This window comes from Anomaloglossus baeobatrachus, assembly GCF_048569485.1.
Source record: "Anomaloglossus baeobatrachus isolate aAnoBae1 chromosome 5 unlocalized genomic scaffold, aAnoBae1.hap1 SUPER_5_unloc_29, whole genome shotgun sequence".
NCBI lineage: Eukaryota > Metazoa > Chordata > Amphibia > Anura > Aromobatidae > Anomaloglossus > Anomaloglossus baeobatrachus.
The window spans coordinates 131,421-151,637 of NW_027441805.1; the positions used below are offsets into that span (position 1 = coordinate 131,421).

Sequence of the window (20,217 nt, forward strand, 5' to 3'; positions counted from 1 at the left end):
GCACCAAAGCTCCGGCGTAATCCACACAGCTCCGGCATAATCCACAGGGTCCTGCACTGCTGACATCCAGCCGCGATGTGTCACAGACACAGCGCTGAATGAATGCAGCAGACAGCAGAGGTAATTACCGGTCATTTCCCACGGCTGGTAATGTGAACTCACTGCCGACCGTGGGAAATGCAGCGATCTGTCCTCTATCTATCCCTCTATCTGTCTGTCTATCTATCTATCCCTCTATCTATTCTTATGTCTATCTATCTACTATCTCAGAATTAAATGACTTTTTTTTTTCAATGTGCTTTATTGCATTGAATGCAATAAAGCACATCCCAACCCGCACGCAGCAAAACCGCGGCAATACCGCGAACAATACCGCGGTGAAACCGCGGCAAACCGCATGCGGTTTTCGGGTGCGGTTTGCCGCGGTTTTTTACCGCGGGTGCGGTAATCTTTGAGAGCATGCGGAATTTTCTCAAGAAAATTCCATTTCCCAGTGCGCACATGGCCTTAGGCTTCAGGAAACACATAAACCGTAAATGTTTATATGGGTTCTTCCCTGTGGCAATGCCAAACGTGGATAGTAACAGTGTTTGGGCCACTGCAACGCTGAGAAGCATCAAGAACATTTGGCTTTTGCAGTTTCCTGGATTGGATTATGCAGCCATATTGCTTTTCAAGAGTCGTTCAGCTATAACTAATGTTGAAACCCTTCATTTTTTTGGTATAATTTTAGCCAGACAACATTATTTGGTGGATTATTATTCCAATATATGGGAGGCAAAATGAAAAAAAGAGGGTTGAACATCATGGTCTACTGGTTCCTGTTTTGAGGTCTAGTATTAAATTATGAACATTTTTTGTTTCAGTAAATAATTATTCTAATTATAGATTGCTACATAACTTGCAGTTTCTTTAGCTATTTTATAAATCGTATCCTTTCATTTTTATATATTAAAAAATAATTTTTATTCTTGGCAGATGTCTGTACCAGGAGATCAGAGATACAACTGACCTCTTCAGTTTTTAAATCAGATGACCTTGATATCACACAAGATATAACTGAAGTGAATGCCATGGCTCCAGATATAGGATCATCTCTCCAAAGCAAAGATGTATCATCTCATTCTTTTGTACAGGTCCTACCTTCTGATTTATCTCAGACTATTAAGAAAAATATAAGTCACAAAACAAGCATTCAAAATAGAAATGCTCCTACAGTAAAAACGTCATTTTCAACTTTAGAATCTAAAAAAATTCACACAGGGGAGAAAAGATTTTCTTCAGAGTCTTTTCGTTACCAGAAAACTCAAACAGGGGAGAAGCCTTTTTCCTGTTCAGAATGTGGGAAATGTTTTGCACATAAATCACGTTTTGTTATACATCAAAGAACCCACACAGGAGAGAAGCCTTTTTCCTGTTCAGAATGTGGGAAATGTTTTGCACATAAATCACGTTTTGTTATACATCAAAGAACCCACACAGGAGAGAAGCCATTTTCATGTTCAGAATGTGGGAAATATTTTGCACAGAAATCAAATCTTGTTGAACATCAAAGAACTCACACAGGGGAGAAGCCATTTTCATGTTCAGAATGTGGGAAATGTTTCGCACATAAATCACGTTTTGTTATACATCAAAGAATCCACACAGGAGAGAAGCCATTTTCATGTTCAGAATGTGGGAAATGTTTTGCACAGAAATCAGATCTTGTTGTACATCAAAGAACTCATACAGGGGATAAGCCATTTTCATGTTCAGAATGTGGGAAATGTTTTGCACATAATTCACGTTTTGTTACACATCAAAGAACTCACACAGGAGAAAAGCCATTTTCATGTTCAGAATGTGGGAAATGTTTTGCACATAAATCACTTCTTGTTATACATGAGAGAACTCATACAGGAGAGAAGCCATTTTCATGTTCAGAATGTGGTAAATGTTTTCCACAGAAATCAGATCTTGTTTCACATCAAAGAACTCACACAGGGGAGAAGCCATTTTCATGTTCAGAATGTGGGAAATGTTTTGCACATAAATCACTTCTTGTTATACATCAGAGAACTCACACAGGAGAGAAGCCCTTTTTTTGTTCAGAATGTGGTAAATGTTTTCCACAGAAATTCGATCTTGTTGCACACCAGAGAACTCACACAGGGGAGAAGCCTTTTTCATGTTTAGAATGTGGGAAATGTTATGCACGGAAATCACGTTTTGTTATACATCAAAGAATTCACACAGGAGAGAAGCCATTTTCATGTTCAGAATGTTGGAAATGTTTTGCACATAAATCAAGTTTTGTTGTACATCAAAGAACTCACACAGGGGATAAGCCATTTTCATGTTCAGAATGTGGGAAATGTTTTGCACAGAAATCACTTCTTGTTATACATCAGAGAACTCACACTGGAGAGAAGCCATTTTTATGTTCAGAATGTGGCAAATGTTTTCCACAGAAATCAGATCTTGTTTTACATCAGAGAACTCACACAGGTTAGAAGCCGTATTCCTATTCTGAGTGTGGGAAATATTTTATCCAAAAATCTCTGGACACCAGAGAGCTCACACAGGGGAGAAGTCTGTTTCACGATAGAATGTGGGAAATATTTTACATACAAATGCAATCTTTTTGAATATCACAAAAATCACACGGGTGGAATCTATTATCATACCTAGATGTTTTAGAAATGTTCTACTTGAAAATTATAATTTGTTGACCATTAAGAAAAAATCACACAGGGAGATGCAATATACAGGTGCATCTCAATAACGTAGAATATCATCAAAAAGTTAATTTATTTCAGTAATTAAATACAAAAAGTGAAACATTTATATAGAGTCTTTATAAACATTATGATATATTTCAATTGTTTCTTTCTGTTAATGTTATTGATTATGGCTTACAGCCAATTAAAAAAGTCATTATCTCAGAAAATTTGAATAATTACCACAAAACACCTGCAAAGGCTTCCTAAGCATTCAAAATGGTCCCTTAATCTGGTTCAGTAGACTACAAAATCATGAGGATGACTGCTCACTTGACAGATGTCCAGAAGGCAGTCATTGACATACTCCACAAGGAGGGTAAGCCACAAAAGGTCATTGCTACTGAAGCTGGCTGTTCAGAGTGCTGTATCCAAGCATATTAATGGACAGTTGAATGGAAGGAAAAATTGTAGTAGAATAGGTGCACCGGAATAACCGCAGCCTTGATAGGATTGTTAAGAAAAAGCCATTCAAAAATTTGGGGGAGAGTCACAAGGTGTGGACTGCTTCTGGAGTCAGTGCTTCAAGAGCCACCACACATAGATGTACCCAGGACATGGGCTACAACTGTGGATTCCTTCCGGGTCCCGCTGGCGGCGCGTGCGCAGTGGTGGGAACTTTAGATAAATATGAGCCCCTCGGGTGTAATCAGACAACGTGTGGTGGCCCTTGAAAACGGATCACGAAACGCGCGTCGGGCCTCTGACCAGCAACTGTTTGATTCCGCCTGGATATCGGGAAGGCTGCTAGATACCACTCTGTGCGTTCCCAAGGTAAATACTATTGGTGCGATTTTTTTTTCTTGTGGGATACATGATAGGGACCCACAGTACCTTAAGTGGATAGCCACTGTATACCAGGGAGGATTTATGGGATATTTGGCCTGCGGGAGGCGGATTCATAGGAATATATATTTACTTTCAGTATTTTGTCCGCGTTCCTCCAGACTGCCCTTTAACATGGGAAAAAACTTTTTTTTGCAGTTTTCTGGTCCCCACCTTCTGAGATTTATTACCTCCTTGTCAGTCGTCTCTTTTGCTACTTTGTTTCAACTATATAGAGTTTTGTCTCTTTGTAATCTTAAATAATTTTTCAATAAATTAAGTGGATTTCTAAAACTCCATTGTGTGGTTTCCACATCTTTTGCATATTATGTAGGAGTAGATCCTTTAATATTTCCAATTATGGGGGAATATATGTGCACTTGCACCTAATGATGGTTGGTAATATGTCTTCCCCCATTTGTTTTATGAATATTTTTTTCATCTGTTTTGTTTCTGTGTTATTCACAGTTCTATATTCAGGAACTATGGATTTTAGAGCGCGAGACAACACCTGGCGCTCACACATAAATGAGGCCTTCAAGGAGGATCTCAATGGTGGTCTTAATAATAAGTATAACGATCACCAGGAGGACATGCTGAAGCTAAAACAGCTATTGCAAAAACGTACGAAACTATGGTGGAACAAGGGTTATCTTGAACAGTATATTTCCAAGGGTCTAATCCCTCGTGGTCTTAGGATCCAGGTGTTCCCCTCGTTCCCTATTCAGGAAGAATGGTTTGTAAATGCCTGAGAGGGGTGTGCCAATGCTTGCTCTAAACAATTCATGGAGTTATTGATCAAATTGAACGAGACAAATGTAAATGACCTGGAAATTGAAATTGAAAACATTCAAGAAAAACTCAAAAAAGAACTCACTGAGGAAACATTGGCTAAATTTTTTTTTTTTTTTTTAAATTCTTTATTTTAAAGCCAAACTCGTATCAAACATTACATCCCCTGCTCCCCACTGGGACGCAGGTATTATTACAGAAATGACGGTAATATATATACAAACAGTCAGCACACATATGCAATTCCCATCCCCACTACTACTCAAGTCTGGCCCAGTTTACACCTTTTATAAGCCGACCCAACTTAATGTAAGTAGGGAGAAGAGCGAAGAAAAAGAAATCAAAGCCTGAAAAAGATTGAAGGCCTGTAGAGAAAGAGAGATATAAAGGAAGGAGTGGGAGAAGAAAGCAGGGGGGAGGGTCAGGGAGTAGTTTAGGGAGGAAGGAAGAGGGGGGCGAGGGAGAGAGAGAGGGGGAGAAAGAAAGAGAAAAAAAAAGGTGAATCACGACTCCTGAGGTTCCGAGAACAAGTCCGCGTACTCCGCCGAGTAGGTGAACTCCAACCATGGAAACCATGTCCTATAAAAGTCTTTCTGGCGGTCGTTAATAGAGGATGTCAAATCCTCCATATGCATCAGATCGTTAATCCGCGAAACCCACTGTGTCACCGTGGGGGGGGTAGTAGACTTCCAACCAAGCGGGATGCAAGACCTGGCAGACATGACCAGAAATCTAAGCAATGATCTCCTATATTTAGAGACCGGGAGTTCGGATAGCTGTAGAATAAATAGCTCCGGACCCATTTTCTCAGTAGTACCGGTCACTCGTCTGATTACCTCCCCCACTTCTGACCAAAACCGCTGCAGAGAAGGGCAAGACCAAAAAATGTGCACAAAATCACCCTCCCCCAGACCGCATCTCCAACAAACCGGGTCAACTGAGGGAAACATTCTATGGAGTCTGGTCGGGACCCTGTACCACCTAGCCAACAGTTTGTAATTAGCTTCCAACAGTCTGGAACTGATCGAAGTTCTATGTGCCAGCTGGAGGATGTTGTTTCTTTGTGAGTCGGATAAACTAATCCCCAGGTCCCTCTCCCACTGCAGCAGGTAGGCCGGGGGGGGCAAATCCCCCGGATCTGATAGCATGTTGTATACCAGGGGTAGTGAGTGCCGTAAGACTCCCTCTCCCAGGCACAACTTTTCGAATCCCGTAGGAGGTCCGGCATATCGACTGAAGCGAGGGAGGGAGTGCACGAAGTGCCTCAACTGCATGGCCCTCCAATCCCCCAGGGGACCCGAAGGCAAGAGGCCCCGGATATCCGCTAGTGAAGGCCATTCCCCCTCTCTACCCAGATGGCAAGCTCTGAATTTGCCCCCCTGAACCCAATTTCTAAAGACCGGGTCCGAGAGACCAGGACGGAATTCCGGGTCACCTAGTATGGGTGACATAGGGGAAGGCACTGGCAAGAGGAGACGTCTGACCTCCCCTCTCGAACAGCATTCAAGAGTGGCGCCAATGGTAGGATGGGATCTCAGAGCAGGCAGGGAGAGGTTCAAAAGCCAGGGGGTGGCCGGGAGATGTATTTCCGAGAAACTCTGTTCTAGGGCCACCCACGGCTTTGTGCTGGAATGGCGGCACCAGTCCAATACCCTAACCATGTGCGTGGCCAAATAGTACTTTTTAAGGTCTGGGATACCCAGGCCTCCCCTACTCTTAGGTCTGCACAAGAGAGACCGGGAAAGTCTCGCAGGTTTGTTGGCCCAGATAAATTTGATATGTAGAGAAGCCAGTTCCTTGAAGAAAGAGCTAGGGATCCTAATCGGCAAGGATTGAAAGAGGTATAAGAGACGTGGCAGGATATTCATCTTCAATATTGCACATCTCCCGAACAAAATGTGAAGTAGCCCTTCCCCCAGTTAGCGCAATCTTTTCTAATTGATTGCAGGAGCGGGAGATAATTCAACTTGTAAATTTGACTAGAGTCCGCAGTCAACTGAACGCCCAAATACTTCAAGGACTGGCTAGCCCACCTAAACTCGAACGCGGATTGTAGCGATGTGAATTGCTCAAGGGGGAGAGATATATTTAGGGCCTCCGATTTTGACATATTAATTCTAAAGTTGGATAGAGAGGTGTATGTTTCCAACTCTCTCAGAAGATTAGGGAGGGAAACCCGAAGGTCGGTAATAAAAAAAAGCAAGTCGTCCGCATAAGCCGTGATTTTATAAGTAGAACCTGAGACGTTAGGGCCCGATATGTTAATGTTGCCTCTGATCCGACTGAGCAGGGGTTCCAGAGTCAATATGAAAATCAAGGGCGAGAGAGGACAGCCCTGTCTTGTTCCATTGTGAATGGGGAATCTCTCTGAAAGGAGACCGTTCACTCTGACTGCTGCCGAAGGGATGCTGTACAAGGAACAAATCCAAGCAAGCATCATGCTCCCCAACCCCACTGCCCGCAGGACCTCCTCCATAAAAATCCAGTTAACTCTGTCGAACACTTTTTCTGCGTCGGTCGACAGAAGCATCAAAGGCAGCCCATCGGATTTAGCCTTGTGTATTATGTTCAGAGCCTTAGTCGTGTTGTCCCTTGCTTCCCTACCCGTCATGAACCCAGCCTGGTCTGGGTGAACAATCTCCCCAAGCAATGGAGAAAGTCTATCCGAAAGAATCCTAGTGAAGAGCTTCAGATCTGTGTTGAGGAGGGAAATGGGTCGGTAACTAGAGCACGAAGTAGGGTCTTTGCCCTCTTTAGGGATAACTACTATATTAGCAGCTAGGGTATCCCTTGGCAAGGGGGCAGCTTCAGAATGTGGGCCATGGTTGAATGCTGAGAGAAATCAAAATGGAATCCACCTTTTTGTAATAGAGCAGAGGGAAACCATCCGGGCCAGGGGCCTTACCTGTGGGAGATCTTTTAAGTGCGGACCGGTATTCCTCCTCCGAGATGGGCCTTTCCAGATCGGCCGCAGCCTCCGGTTTGAGATGTCCCAAGCCGGAGTCCGCGATGTACATCCGTATACGGCTACGCAATTCCGTCCTGGCCCTCTCAGACCGCCCCTCATCAATTGCATAGAGGGTGGAATAGAAATCTTTAAAAGTGGAGGCAATGTCTTTCGGCAAAGTAGCCCACCTGTCTCCCGCGGTGTGCACCTTAGAGACATATCCTCTCGCTCTCTGAGTCCTCAGAGCTCTAGCCAGGGTCCTGCCACTCTTATTGCCATATTCATAGAAATGCCGTCTACACCTAGCCACATTGGCTAAATTTAATAGAGAGGTAGAAAGCGATTTCTCCAAATGGGAGAGTGAGATTAGGGCCACTAAAACCAAAAAATTAATCAGAGATAAAAATTATTTTCAGAGCAAGCAGGTATATAGGTGGAGGAAGGGTCGTTTTAATAGCTACAGACCTAGATCTATATCCCTATCCTCTCGTACTTCTGGTGAAAGCGTGGATATGGAGGAAAGAGATAACCACCCACATTCCAGTAGAAAAACCACAGAGGGCTATAGAAACAACCGGGGACCAACTCAAGGGAAGAGGAAGGGGATATCCCCCACTACACTCCAGGATCAACAGAAGACCAAAAAAAGCCAACTGGAGGTAATTAATTTATCCTCACATAAACTGACTGAGACACAGGTGCAGGTCTAAAGGCCCCTTTACACACTGAGACTTTCTAGCGATCCCACCAGCGATCCCAACCTGGCCGGGATCGCTACAAAGTCTCTGGTGAGTCGCTGGTGAGCTGTCAAACAGGCAGACCTGGCCAACGACTCAACAGCGATCCGGACCTGCAGCACGACTTAGTTAGTCATTGGGGACGTTGTAAAGCAGCTTTTTGAAAGGGAAGTCGCTAACGAAGTCGCTGTAAAGTCCCCTTTACACACTGAGACTTTCTAGCGATCATGCTGCACAGCGGAAAACAAAGGACCAAAGAATGGTCCTGAACGATTTGTAGCGATCAGCAACTTCACAGCAGGGGCCAGGTTGCTGATATGTTTCACACACTGCAATGTCGCTGGGGAGGTCGCTATTCCGTCACAAAACCGGTGACGTTACAGCGATGTCGTTTGCGATGTTGCAGTGTGTAAAGCCACCTTTACAGTTGGGCTTATCTTTTGTGCCCACTGGAACATTTAATTTATTTACAGCTTCTAAAGACCTGCACCTGTTTGCTCGTAAATTGGTAAATTACATACCAAGGCAGAAGGGGGCAAAGAGGCACTGGATGTGAAAGAACAGGAAGCCATTGCAGCCTTGGAGGACCTTGAGATTGAAAATAATATGGGGACCTCGGGGGTTTTCCCAAGGGAGATTTTTCCCAGATCAACGAGCTTCCCTCCCCTGTCAATATGCCCACAGGTAGAGATCTTTGTTAGATTGGTCATGAGAGAGCAAAAAAAGATCCCTAGATACAGCTCAAAGGACAATCTGACGAGACAGCAAAGAGCGGCAATTCAAGAACTCCGTCAGATGACGGATGTCGTTATCAAAAACGCAGACAAGAGCGGAAACGTCGTAATATGGCCAACATCAAAATACGAAAGAGAGGCCTTTCGCCAGCTTAATGATGGTGAGACCTATAGTAGACTCCCTGCAAACCCTCTGGTAGAGTATAAAACTGCACTAATGATGATCCTGGATGAAGCATTGGTGGAGGGGACCATCACTCCCAAAGTGAGAGAGGGTCTGTTAGTTAAATCTCCTAAATTACCGACCTTTTACCTCTTGCCAAAGGTTCACAAAGATGCCGTCAATCCCCCAGGACATCCTATCGTCTCGGGGATTGGCGGCCTTTGTGAGCCTATATGTACCTTTGTAGATTTCTACCTTAAACCATTGGTACGTAATTTACCTACATATCTTCAAGATACCAATGACCTATTGAAGAAACTTGACGGAATACAAATTGAACCTGATATGTGGCTTGTTACCGCGGATGTCGAGGCCCTATATACATGTATATCGCACACGCAGGGATTAGAGGCTGTAGGATATTTCTTGGCGGTGAGTGTGTGGGACGCCCCCCTGTGTGGCCTGATTGTGGACCTTTTGGACTTTATCCTCCACCACAACATCTTCACCTTTAAAGATCGGTTCTTTTTGCAGAGACGGGGTACGCCCATGGGAGCGGCATGTGCGCTATCTTATGCAGGGCTGTTTCTGGGCAGGTGGGAGCAGTCTATACTTCATGAACTGCCCCTTGCCCAGAATATAGTCTGCTGGTATCGTTATATTGACGATGTGCTGCTCCTCTGGCAAGGTACCCGGTCTCTGCTTGACCAATTTATGTCTGAATTGAATCAGAATGACTTTAATATAAAGTTGACATATAAGGTGGATAAGAGAAGGGTGGATTTTTTGGATGTTGTAGTGGAGGTGGGTGAGGGCGGAACAATCGAGACTGATTTATATCGCAAGACTACTTCGGTCAATGCGTTGTTGCACGCATCCTCAGCCTATGTAAGGTCCACGATCAGAGCCATACCCACGGGGCAGTTTCTTAGAGCAAAAAGAATCTGATCCACACCGCAGAGATTTGAAAAACAAGCCGAGGACCTGTGTGTGCGATTTAGGGAGCGTGGCTATGGCATCCGTGGTATCAAAAATGGATACCAAATAGCAAAGACCACATCAAGGGACCAATTGTTATATCAATCCCATCTGAATGGACAAAGGGAGGGGAGTGGTGAATTACGGTTCATTTCAACTGTTAATGGCCAATGGGGGAGGATAAGAGAGGCCCTTTCAAAACACTGGTCTGTCTTACAGACGGATACAGTTTTGGAGAATAGATTGTCTGAGACTCCACTTATGACCTCACGTAGAGGTAGGAGTCTTAGAGATCTACTAGTTGATAGCCACTATGTGGCAAAGCGTTCAACAGGGTTTTTGGGTACTGGGCCTCCAACAGTCGGGTGCTTTATGTGTGGTGACTGTATCATGTAGATCTGGCAATATTGTAAGGGGGAAGGAGTTTTACTCAGTTGATAAAAAACAAAGTTTTAAAATAAAAAAATATATCTCCTGCAGCAGTACACGTTATATACTATGCCACTTGCCCGTGTGATCGCGTATATATAGGTCTGACATCCAGACAATTACGGATGCGTATACGCGAACACGTGTGGGATATTCTGAAGGCACCACTGTCACGGACCCGTCGCTGCTAAGGACTCTCCCCAGACACTTTAAACTATACCACAACTGTGACCCAAGGGGCCTAAGAGTGATGGGGATTGACCAGATCAACGTCGGGATCCGTGGTGGTAACCTAAAGAATATGTTGGCTAGACTAGAATGCAAGAGGATTTTCACACTGGGCACGTGCTCCCCTGTAGGCCTGAATGAGCAATTTAGCTTTGCTCCGTATCTCCACATTTAAGACACCATGAACCTATTGTCCATTTTGATGATATGTGGGTATAAACCTTGTGTTGTTCCGCCACCTTATACTACTGTATATAATAATGAGCTCCACATGTTTTGGAACTTTTTCTGGTGCTCCTATGCTTATTTTTTAATCCTTTATGTGATTTTAATTATATGTTGTCTGTCTTCTTTTGTAGCAATGTGTCAGGTTTCCAGGTTTTCCAGTTCTCTTTTGAATGAGCTTGCCCTCGGTTAACATGGAGTTTACTGTTCTGTTGCCCTACTTCCTGTCCAGCTGCTTAAAAGGCCGCCTCTAAGCCTAGTCCAGTGCCTGAGTATACTGCTTGCTGTGTGCTCCTGCTTTGCTGCTGCTAATCCTGATTGCCTTTGGATCCACCTAAAGACTACCGACCGACCGACTCTGGACCTTACCCGGTTTCTCAAAGCTGTGCCCGGATTCCGTCTGCCATCTTCGGTCAGCACTCTGCCCGGTTCTCTCTGGTTTGTAACCACTCTGGACAATCATCCCGTACGGACACTCCTGGACTTTTACCGCTTGCCCCTTGTGTCCCGGCTGCGGCGCATTTAGGCCTTCCGGGGTGATTGCCGGACAGTCCCTGTATAGGGGTTCGCTCTGGTGGTCTCCCTGGGGGAGTCCGGTGCGTGGCCCCGGGAATTCCCTTCGCTCCGTTTCGGGAAGGTATTTTGTGTATTTGTACCGCTGTGTTTTCCGTTGTGTATCTACCGTGGTTACACATTATAAAATATCTTGTACCAAGAACTCGTCTCTGATTGTCATTGCCCTACGCTATCGAAATCCTCAGAACATATATAAATATTACATTATACTCAGGCCTATAAGAGGATTTCGCTGGGGCAATGACTGAGACACGAGTAGACCAGCTCTTCTCCATGATTAACTCCCTGCAGCAGGAGATGGAGGCGGTGCAGAATAAACTTAGAGATGTGGAGGCACAGCTGGGCCATGATCACCAGGTACTGGGGCCGGCTATACAGGATTTGCAAGTCAGAGTGGAGGCTCAGGAAGCCGTCCCCACTACGTCCGTATCAGCTGCCGGTATGCCTAGGTTACCCCCATTCCGTTTCAATGGTGATCGTAGTCAGTTCCGTGGATTTGTTAACCAATGTATACTGTTTTTCGATGTACATTCTGATTATTACCGTTCTGATCGGTCAAAGGTATTATGTATCATCATGTTATTAACCTCACGAGCACTGGCTTGGGCTAATCCCATGATAGAGAATCGGGACATCCGTTTGAATCACCTGGATGACTTTCTGAACGCAATGGCGCAAATGTTTGATGATCCGAATCGCCGTGCTACCGCTGAAGCGGCTCTCCTTTCCTTACGTCAGGGAAAGCGTTCTGTCGTTGAATATGCCACTGAGTTCAGTTAGTGGTAGACACCGATTGGGGAAACAATGCATTATTGTCTGTTTTCAGAAAAGGTTTGTCCGGTACCATCAAGGACGAGTTAGCCCGTTCCGAATCTCCAGGGGATTTTGAACTGTTTCTCCAGCACTGTGTGCGCATTGATACCCGTTTGACGGAACGTAGACAGGAAAAATGGGCAGCTGTAAACCGTGTAAACAATATTGCGTTTCCTTCCAGAGAACCCGCTCTCAGGACGCCACGGGAGGCCGAGGACGTACCTATGCAAGTGGACTCTCTGCAAAAACGAGAGACCAACGAACGTCGTGAACACCGGCTCCGTGAGCGTTTGTGCTTCTATTGCGGTCAATCGGACCATTTCTTGATCGACTGCCCGAAACGTCCAAATCGCCCACATAAGGTATTGGCAGCCATGGCAGAGTGTGACAACACGGACGCGGAGTCCGAAATCTCTGAGGCAAGTGGACACTTGGATGCGGTATTTCCCTTGACGGTAATGTCCACCTCACCGAAGGACTCAGAGGGGAAATACACCCATTGCTCACTCCCCATTCAGATCCGTTGGGAGGGACAGCTAATTCCTACCTCAGCAATGATAGACTCTGGGGCAGGGGGAAATTTCATGGACTCTTCCTTTGCCAGGAAACACGGTATCCGGACTCAGCAAAGATCCTCACCGGTTACCATGGAGACGGTAGACGGATCCCCGTTAATCTCTGGACCAGTGGATCGGGAAACAGTACCGCTCGAATGCGTGATGAAGCCAGGTCAGCAGGGGACCCTTGTTTTCATGATAATTTCTTCTCCTCATTTTCCGATTATTCTAGGTATTCCGTGGCTACGGTCTACAAATCCCGTCATCGATTGGGAGACTAAAGAAATATCCTTCCCACCGCAGAGTGGTCCGACCCTTTGTCCAACTGTTCCGGTTCCAGTAACATCAAATACGGAGGGCACTGTACAGGTACCTGTTTTACCCCCGGTTTACCGTGACTTCGCTGAAATATGCGACAAAAGAAAGGCTGATCGGCTTCCCCCGCATAGACCGTATGATTGCCCCATAGACTTACTCCCAGGGGCGGAGATTCCGTTTGGTCATGTCTACCCGTTGGCGGCACATGAGCTAGAAGCACTAAAAGAGTATATTGATGAAAGCCTAGCCAAGGGATTTATTCGTCCGTCTACCTCACCCGCAGGGGCACCCATCTTTTTCGTGAAAAAGAAGGAGGGGACTCTGAGACCCTGTATTGACTACCGGGAACTGAATAAAATAACCATCCGGAACCGGTATCCGTTACCGTTGATTCCTGAGCTATTGGAGAGGGTCCAACAGGCAAAAATATTCACCAAATTAGACCTCCGTGGGGCATATAATCTGCTTCGTATACGTCCCGGAGACGAGTGGAAGACCGCGTTCCGATTTCGGTACGGACATTTTGAGTACCTAGTGATGCCTTTTGGACTTTGTAACGCTCCCGCGGCATTTCAACATCTGGTTAACGATATTTTTAGGGATATCATGGACCAATTCATGGTGATCTATCTGGACGATATCCTAATTTTTTCTGATTCTCTACAGGAACACCAGGAGCACGTTAAGACCGTACTTACCCGTCTGAGGGAAAACCACCTGTACATTAAACTGGAGAAATGCGAGTTCCACTGCTCACAAATACAATTCTTAGGGTATGTCATCTCTCCTCAGGGACTGAACATGGAATCTAGCAAGATACAAGCCATTCTAGACTGGCCGGAACCGGGAAACATCAAAGAGGTACAACGCTTTGTCGGTTTTGCCAACTTTTACCGACGCTTTATCCGTAACTTTTCAGAGATTGTTCGTCCCATCACTCTGTTAACCAAGAAAGGACAGAAGTTTGTGTGGTCCGCCCAGGCCCAGGAAGCATTCCATCGTCTCAAGGTATGTTTTACCTCAGCGCCAATATTAGTACATCCGAATCCCGCACTTCCCTTTATCGTGGAGGTCGACGCTTCCGACTATGCATTAGGGGCCATTCTTTCTCAAAGGACCGGGGACAAGAGTCTCTTGCATCCGTGTGCCTTCTTTTCCCGCCGGTTGTCCCCTGCAGAAAGGAACTATGACATTGCGGACAAAGAATTATTGGCGATTATTTCCGCTTTCAAGGAATGGAGACACCACTTACAGGGAGCCGCGCAGCAAGTGATAGTACTCACAGATCATCGTAATCTGGAATTTCTTAAGTCTGCCAGGTGCCTGTCTCCACGGCAAGCCCGTTGGAGCCTATTTCTTAACCAATTCAATTTTATCGTTACATACCGTCCAGGTTCACGTAATGGGAAAGCCGATGCCTTGTCCCGAATCCACGCCGTGGACTCCGTGCCTGGAACCCCGTCTCAGACCGTGTTATCGGATGCCAATTTCGTTGGAGTAATCCAGGACCAGGACTTGTGGAAGGACATCAAGCTGGCCTATGATGGTGACGTATTTCTTGCTGCCCCCCCGAAGGATGTAACGCTTATTCTTCGGAATGGTGTGTGGTTGAGAGAGCGACGCATTTATGTCCCGGAGGCCGTAAGACTTCGGGTTCTCAAATTGGTCCATGACTCCGTGTTGGCTGGTCATAGGGGGGTACTGAAGACGCAGGAATTTCTGAGCCGTTTTTTCTGGTGGCCTACCTGTTTAAAAGATGTGAAAGACTATGTCCACTCATGTGTGGTTTGTGCCCGGTGCAAGGTCCCTCGTGTGGCTCCTACGGGACTCCTCCAACCGTTACCCGTGCCATCTCGCCCTTGGGGGTCTATCTCCATGGATTTTATTGTGGAGTTGCCAGTCTCAGGCGGGCACAATACCATTTTAGTGGTGGTGGATCGATTGACTAAAGCTGCTCACTTTATTCCGTGTACCGGTCTTCCCTCAGCCGCAGAGACAGTGGATTTGGTTATCCAGAACGTATTCCGATTGCATGGGGTACCAGACGAGATCATCTCTGACCGGGGCGTGCAGTTCATGTCTAGATTCTGGAAGGGGTTTTGTACGGCACTCCAGATTGATGTCTGTTTGTCTTCTGCATACCATCCTCAGACAAATGGGCAGACCGAACGGACGAATCAAACCCTGGAACAATACCTTCGATGTTATGCCAGCCATCTCCAAGACGATTGGTTGAAGATGCTTCCGTTGGCGGAGTTCTCATATAACAACACTCAGAGCAGCTCCACTAAGGTAACGCCCTTTTTCGCTAACCTGGGTTACCATCCGACTGTTTTGCCTAGGTCACCGGTTGCGGTTTCGGTGCCAGCGGTGGAGGACAGATTGACGGAACTACGACAAAATCTGGAGGTTCTAAAGGACACTGTGGCTACGGCCCAGGAGCGTTACAAGAGGTCGGCAGACACTCACCGGAAACCGGCACCCATGTACAAGGTAGGGGACTCTGTATGGTTGTCCACCAAAAACCTGAGATTGGGTGTTCCTTCGCAGAAGCTGGGACAAAAATTCATCGGTCCGTTTAAGATCACCGGGATCGTGAGCCCTGTGGCCTGTCGGCTACGGTTGCCGCACCATCTAAAGGTACACCCGGTCTTTCATGTGTCTCTCCTCAAACCCGTTTCCCCTAATACGTTTCATGGTCGTGTTGTGCCTCCTCCTCCACCTGTGATGGTCGACGGCGAGGAGCAGTTCGTGGTTGAGGACATTATTGACTCCCGGCTCCATCGTCGTCGGCTTCAGTATCTGGTCCGTTGGCTGGGGTACGCCCCCGAGGACGATTCCTGGGAACCGGTGGGTAACATTCGGGCACCCCGGAAGATTGCTCAGTTTCATCAGCGTTTCCCGGACAAGCCAGGCCCTGATCCGTCCTGAGGCCGTCTCTGGGGGGGGAGTAATGTCAGGTTTCCAGGTTTTCCAGTTCTCTTTTGAATGAGCTTGCCCTCGGTTAACATGGAGTTTACTGTTCTGTTGCCCTACTTCCTGTCCAGCTGCTTAAAAGGCCGCCTCTAAGCCTAGTCCAGTGCCTGAGTATACTGCTTGCTGTGTGCTCCTGCTTTGCTGCTGCTAATCCTGATTGCCTTTGGATCCACCTAAAGACTACCGACCGACCGACTCTGGACCTTACCCGGTTTCTCAAAGCTGTGCCCGGATTCCGTCTGCCATCTTCGGTCAGCACTCTGCCCGGTTCTCTCTGGTTTGTAACCACTCTGGACAATCATCCCGTACGGACACTCCTGGACTTTTACCGCTTGCCCCTTGTGTCCCGGCTGCGGCGCATTTAGGCCTTCCGGGGTGATTGCCGGACAGTTCCTGTATAGGGGTTCGCTCTGGTGGTCTCCCTGGGGGAGTCCGGTGCGTGGCCCCGGGAATTCCCTTCGCTCCGTTTCGGGAAGGTATTTTGTGTATTTGTACCGCTGTGTTTTCCGTTGTGTATCTACCGTGGTTACACATTATAAAATATCTTGTACCAAGAACTCGTCTCTGATTGTCATTGCCCTACGCTATCGAAATCCTCAGAACATATATAAATATTACACAATGTAAATCTGATGGGTGATAATTACCTTATGCAGCTCCCTTTAACCGAGTGGGCCATTCGTTTGTGTTGGTGTAGTGATGGATCATACCACTGGGATGGATGAAATAGAAGAAAAAACACAGACAAAAAAGAGAAAAAAAGAGAAAAAATGAGAAACTGAAGCAATTAATGTCTCACTACTAATGTAACAATATACATTTGTGTGATTCGATATGTATGTTATCGGTGAGGTTATTCTAATGATCATTGTTATTGATGTCATATCTATATTTCACACTGATGTCTAATATATGTGGTCATCTGTGCATGGATACATATCCCATTATATGCTATTGTAGGGTGGAGAATCTGTATTTATGTTTTTGTGCAGGAACGATTTACTGTAGCATTTTATTTTGTGAATCTAGACATGACATCGTTCAGTAAATTAGTATTCTTTATAATAATCTCTTTTTTGTGATACCCCGGTACTGACTTGATGTGTGTGGCAGTTTTCTTTGCTGCCAGTTTAGCTGCTTGTGTCCTCCCACGGTTGGTTGAGTGGTCGTATTGTATGCGCTGGACAGATGGGACTTTCGGGTGCATACACCCGGCGGTGTCAAAATATCGAACCGCGCATGCGTTAAGTGACGTCTGGGGTGATTTCCCCACACATGCGCATAGGTCCAATGACGACCGCCGGGTGTATGATAAACAACTTCCGGGTCCCGCTGGCAGCGCGTGCGCAGATAGCGATCCGCTTAGCGCTTCCGTGGTGGGAACTTTAGATAAATATGAGCCCCTCGGGTGTAATCAGACAACGTGTGGTGGCCCTTGAAAAAGGATCATGAAACACGCGTCGGGCCTCTGACCAGCAACTGCTTGATTCCGCCTGGATATCGGGAAGGCTGCTAGATACCACTCTGTGCGTTCCCAAGGTAAATACTATTGGTGCGATTTTTTTCTTGTGGGATACATGATAGGGACCCACAGTACCTTAAGTGGATAGCCACTGTATACCATGGAGGATTTATGGGATATTTGGCCTGCGGAAGGCAGATTCATAGGAACATATATTTACTTTCAGTATTTTGTACGCGTTCCTCCAGACTGCCCTTTAACATGGAAAAAATTTTTTTTGCAGTTTTTTGGTCCCCACCTTCTGAGATTTATTACCTCCTTGTCAGTCGTCTATTTTGCTACTTTGTTTCAACTATATAGAGTTTTGTCTCTTTGTAATCTTAAATAATTTTTCAATAAATTAAGTGGATTTCTAAAACTCCATTGTGTGGTTTCCACATCTTTTGCAACTGTGGATTCCTTGTGTCAAGCCACTCATAACCAATAGACAATGACAGAAGCGTCTTACCTGGGCCAAGGAGAAAAAGAACTAGACAGTTCTCAGTGTCCAAGGTGTTGTTTTCAAATTAAAGTAAATTTTGCATTTCATTTGGAAATCAATGTGCCAGAGTCTGGAGGAAGAGTGGAGATGCCACAATCCAAGCTGCTGGAGGTCTAATGTGAGTTTCCACAATCAGTGATGGTTTGGGGAGCCATGTCATCTGCTGGTGTAGCTCCACTGTGTTTCAAGACCAAAGTTAGTGCAACCGTCTACCAGGAAATTTCAGAGCACTTCATGCTTCCCTCTGCTGACAAGCTTTTTGGCGATTGGAGATTTAATTTTCTTGCAGCACCTGTCCACACTGCCAAAAGTACCTATACCTGGTTTACTAACCACAGTATCACTATGCTTGATTGGTCAGCAAACTCGCCTGACCTAAACCTCATAGACAATCTATTGGATATTGTCAAGAGAAAGATGTGAGGCACCAGACCAACAATGCTGACGAGCTGAAGGCTGCTATCAAAGCAACCTGGGCTTCCATAACACCTCAGCAGTGCCATAGGCTGATCGCCTCCATGCTATGCTGCATTTCATGCAAAAGGAGCCCCGACCAAGTATTGAGTAGATTCACTGTAAAATCATTTTTTAAGTTTGTCTTATATAATATTCTAATTTTCTTAGATAATGACTTTTGGGTTTTCATTGGCTGTAAGGCTGCTTTCACACTTGCATTGTTTTGCATCCGTCGCATCCAGTTGTGTAACTGATGCAAGGGATGCGTTGCAGATAGTGGCACAACTGATGTGAATGATGCTGCAAAAAAAATCTGTTTTTTTTTTCTTTTTACTGTTTTACCGGCGGCCGGCTTTTGTGAACAATCAGCTAATCGTTCACAAAAGGCGGCCACCAGGCGATCAGCTGAACGTTCACAAAAGACGGCTGGCGGCCGATCAGCTGATCGTTCCGACCGCTGGAACTGAATTTACAGTAGACCATGTTTTTTTACTGTGCGCATTTTCAGAGTAAAAAAACGATCCGCTACACACAAAAAAACGTTACAAATCAGCATTGCTCCCGCCTGACAGTCAGTCAGTTAACAACTGATCCGTCACGCGGCGGCTGCAACGCAGGGCCATCGGTCACAATCCGTCGCTAATAGAAGTCTATGGGGAAAAAATGGATTCCTTAAAAATATTTTGCAGGATACCGTAATTCCTCAAGGCGACGGATTGTGACTGATGCAAAACAACGGAAGTGTGAAAGCAGCCCAAGTCATAATCATCAACATTAACAAATAAATACGTAAAATAGATCCCTCTGTGTGTAATTACTCTATATAATGTGTTTTTACATGTTATATTGAATTACTGAAAAAAATTAACTTTTTGATATTCGAATTTATTAAGCTGCACTTGTGATTGACAGAGTGTAGAAGAACACACAATAGAGACGGTCAAAGTAAAGGCAAGAAAGAAAACAAGAAAAGGAAAGCATGTTAGAAGTTACATTAGAATTATAATATATACAGTTACTTATAGACGTCTGTTTTCTAAAAATCCAATAAAAAGCAATATTCCATGTGCACAGAACATTTCACATTTTCAGACACTGATGAGCAAAAGGTTAAAAATGCTGCATTTTCCCCCATAATGTTTTGAAGTTGAGATTATCATCATTTTATAAACAATCATCTTAGCTATTGTCAAGGAGAAATTCCATAGTTTCGGAAATTATGTTCTTATCAGTGAATGTCTGCTAAAAGCTCTGGTTAATAGTTACTGAGTGCCGGCAAAGAGACTTAAGCGGGCTTTACATGCTACGATATCGTTAACGTATTATCGTTGGGGTCACAGTGTTTGTGACGCACATCCGGCGACGTTAACGACATCGCAGCATGTGACACGTACGAGCGACCTTAGTCGATCGCAAAATTGGCAAAATCGTTCGCCACGGAGAGGTCGTCCTGAATCAAAAAATTGTTAATTGCTTATTAGCGATGTTGTTCGTTGTTCCTGCGGCACCACACATCGCTATGTGTGACACCACAGGAGCGACAACATCTCCTTACCTCCGTCCACCAGCAATGCGGAAGGAAGGAGGTGGGCGGGATATTACGTCCAGCCCATCTCTGCCCCTCCGCTTCTATTGGCCGGTCGCTTAGTGACGCCGCAGTGACGTTGCTAGGACACCGAACGCACCTCCCCCTTGAGG

At 45.5% G+C, this 20,217-nt stretch overlaps 1 protein-coding gene across 1 annotated transcript in view; it reads left to right on the forward strand.

Moving 5' to 3' along the window:
- The first annotated feature begins 984 nt into the window (after positions 1-984).
- The window catches only part of LOC142259141 (uncharacterized), an 84,988-nt gene continuing 65,755 nt past the window's right edge, over positions 985-20,217 (forward strand). The window contains 1 exon segment of the mRNA XM_075331649.1: positions 985-2,490. Coding sequence (XP_075187764.1) covers positions 1,074-2,490 — 1,417 coding nt within the window. The 5' untranslated portion in view covers positions 985-1,073.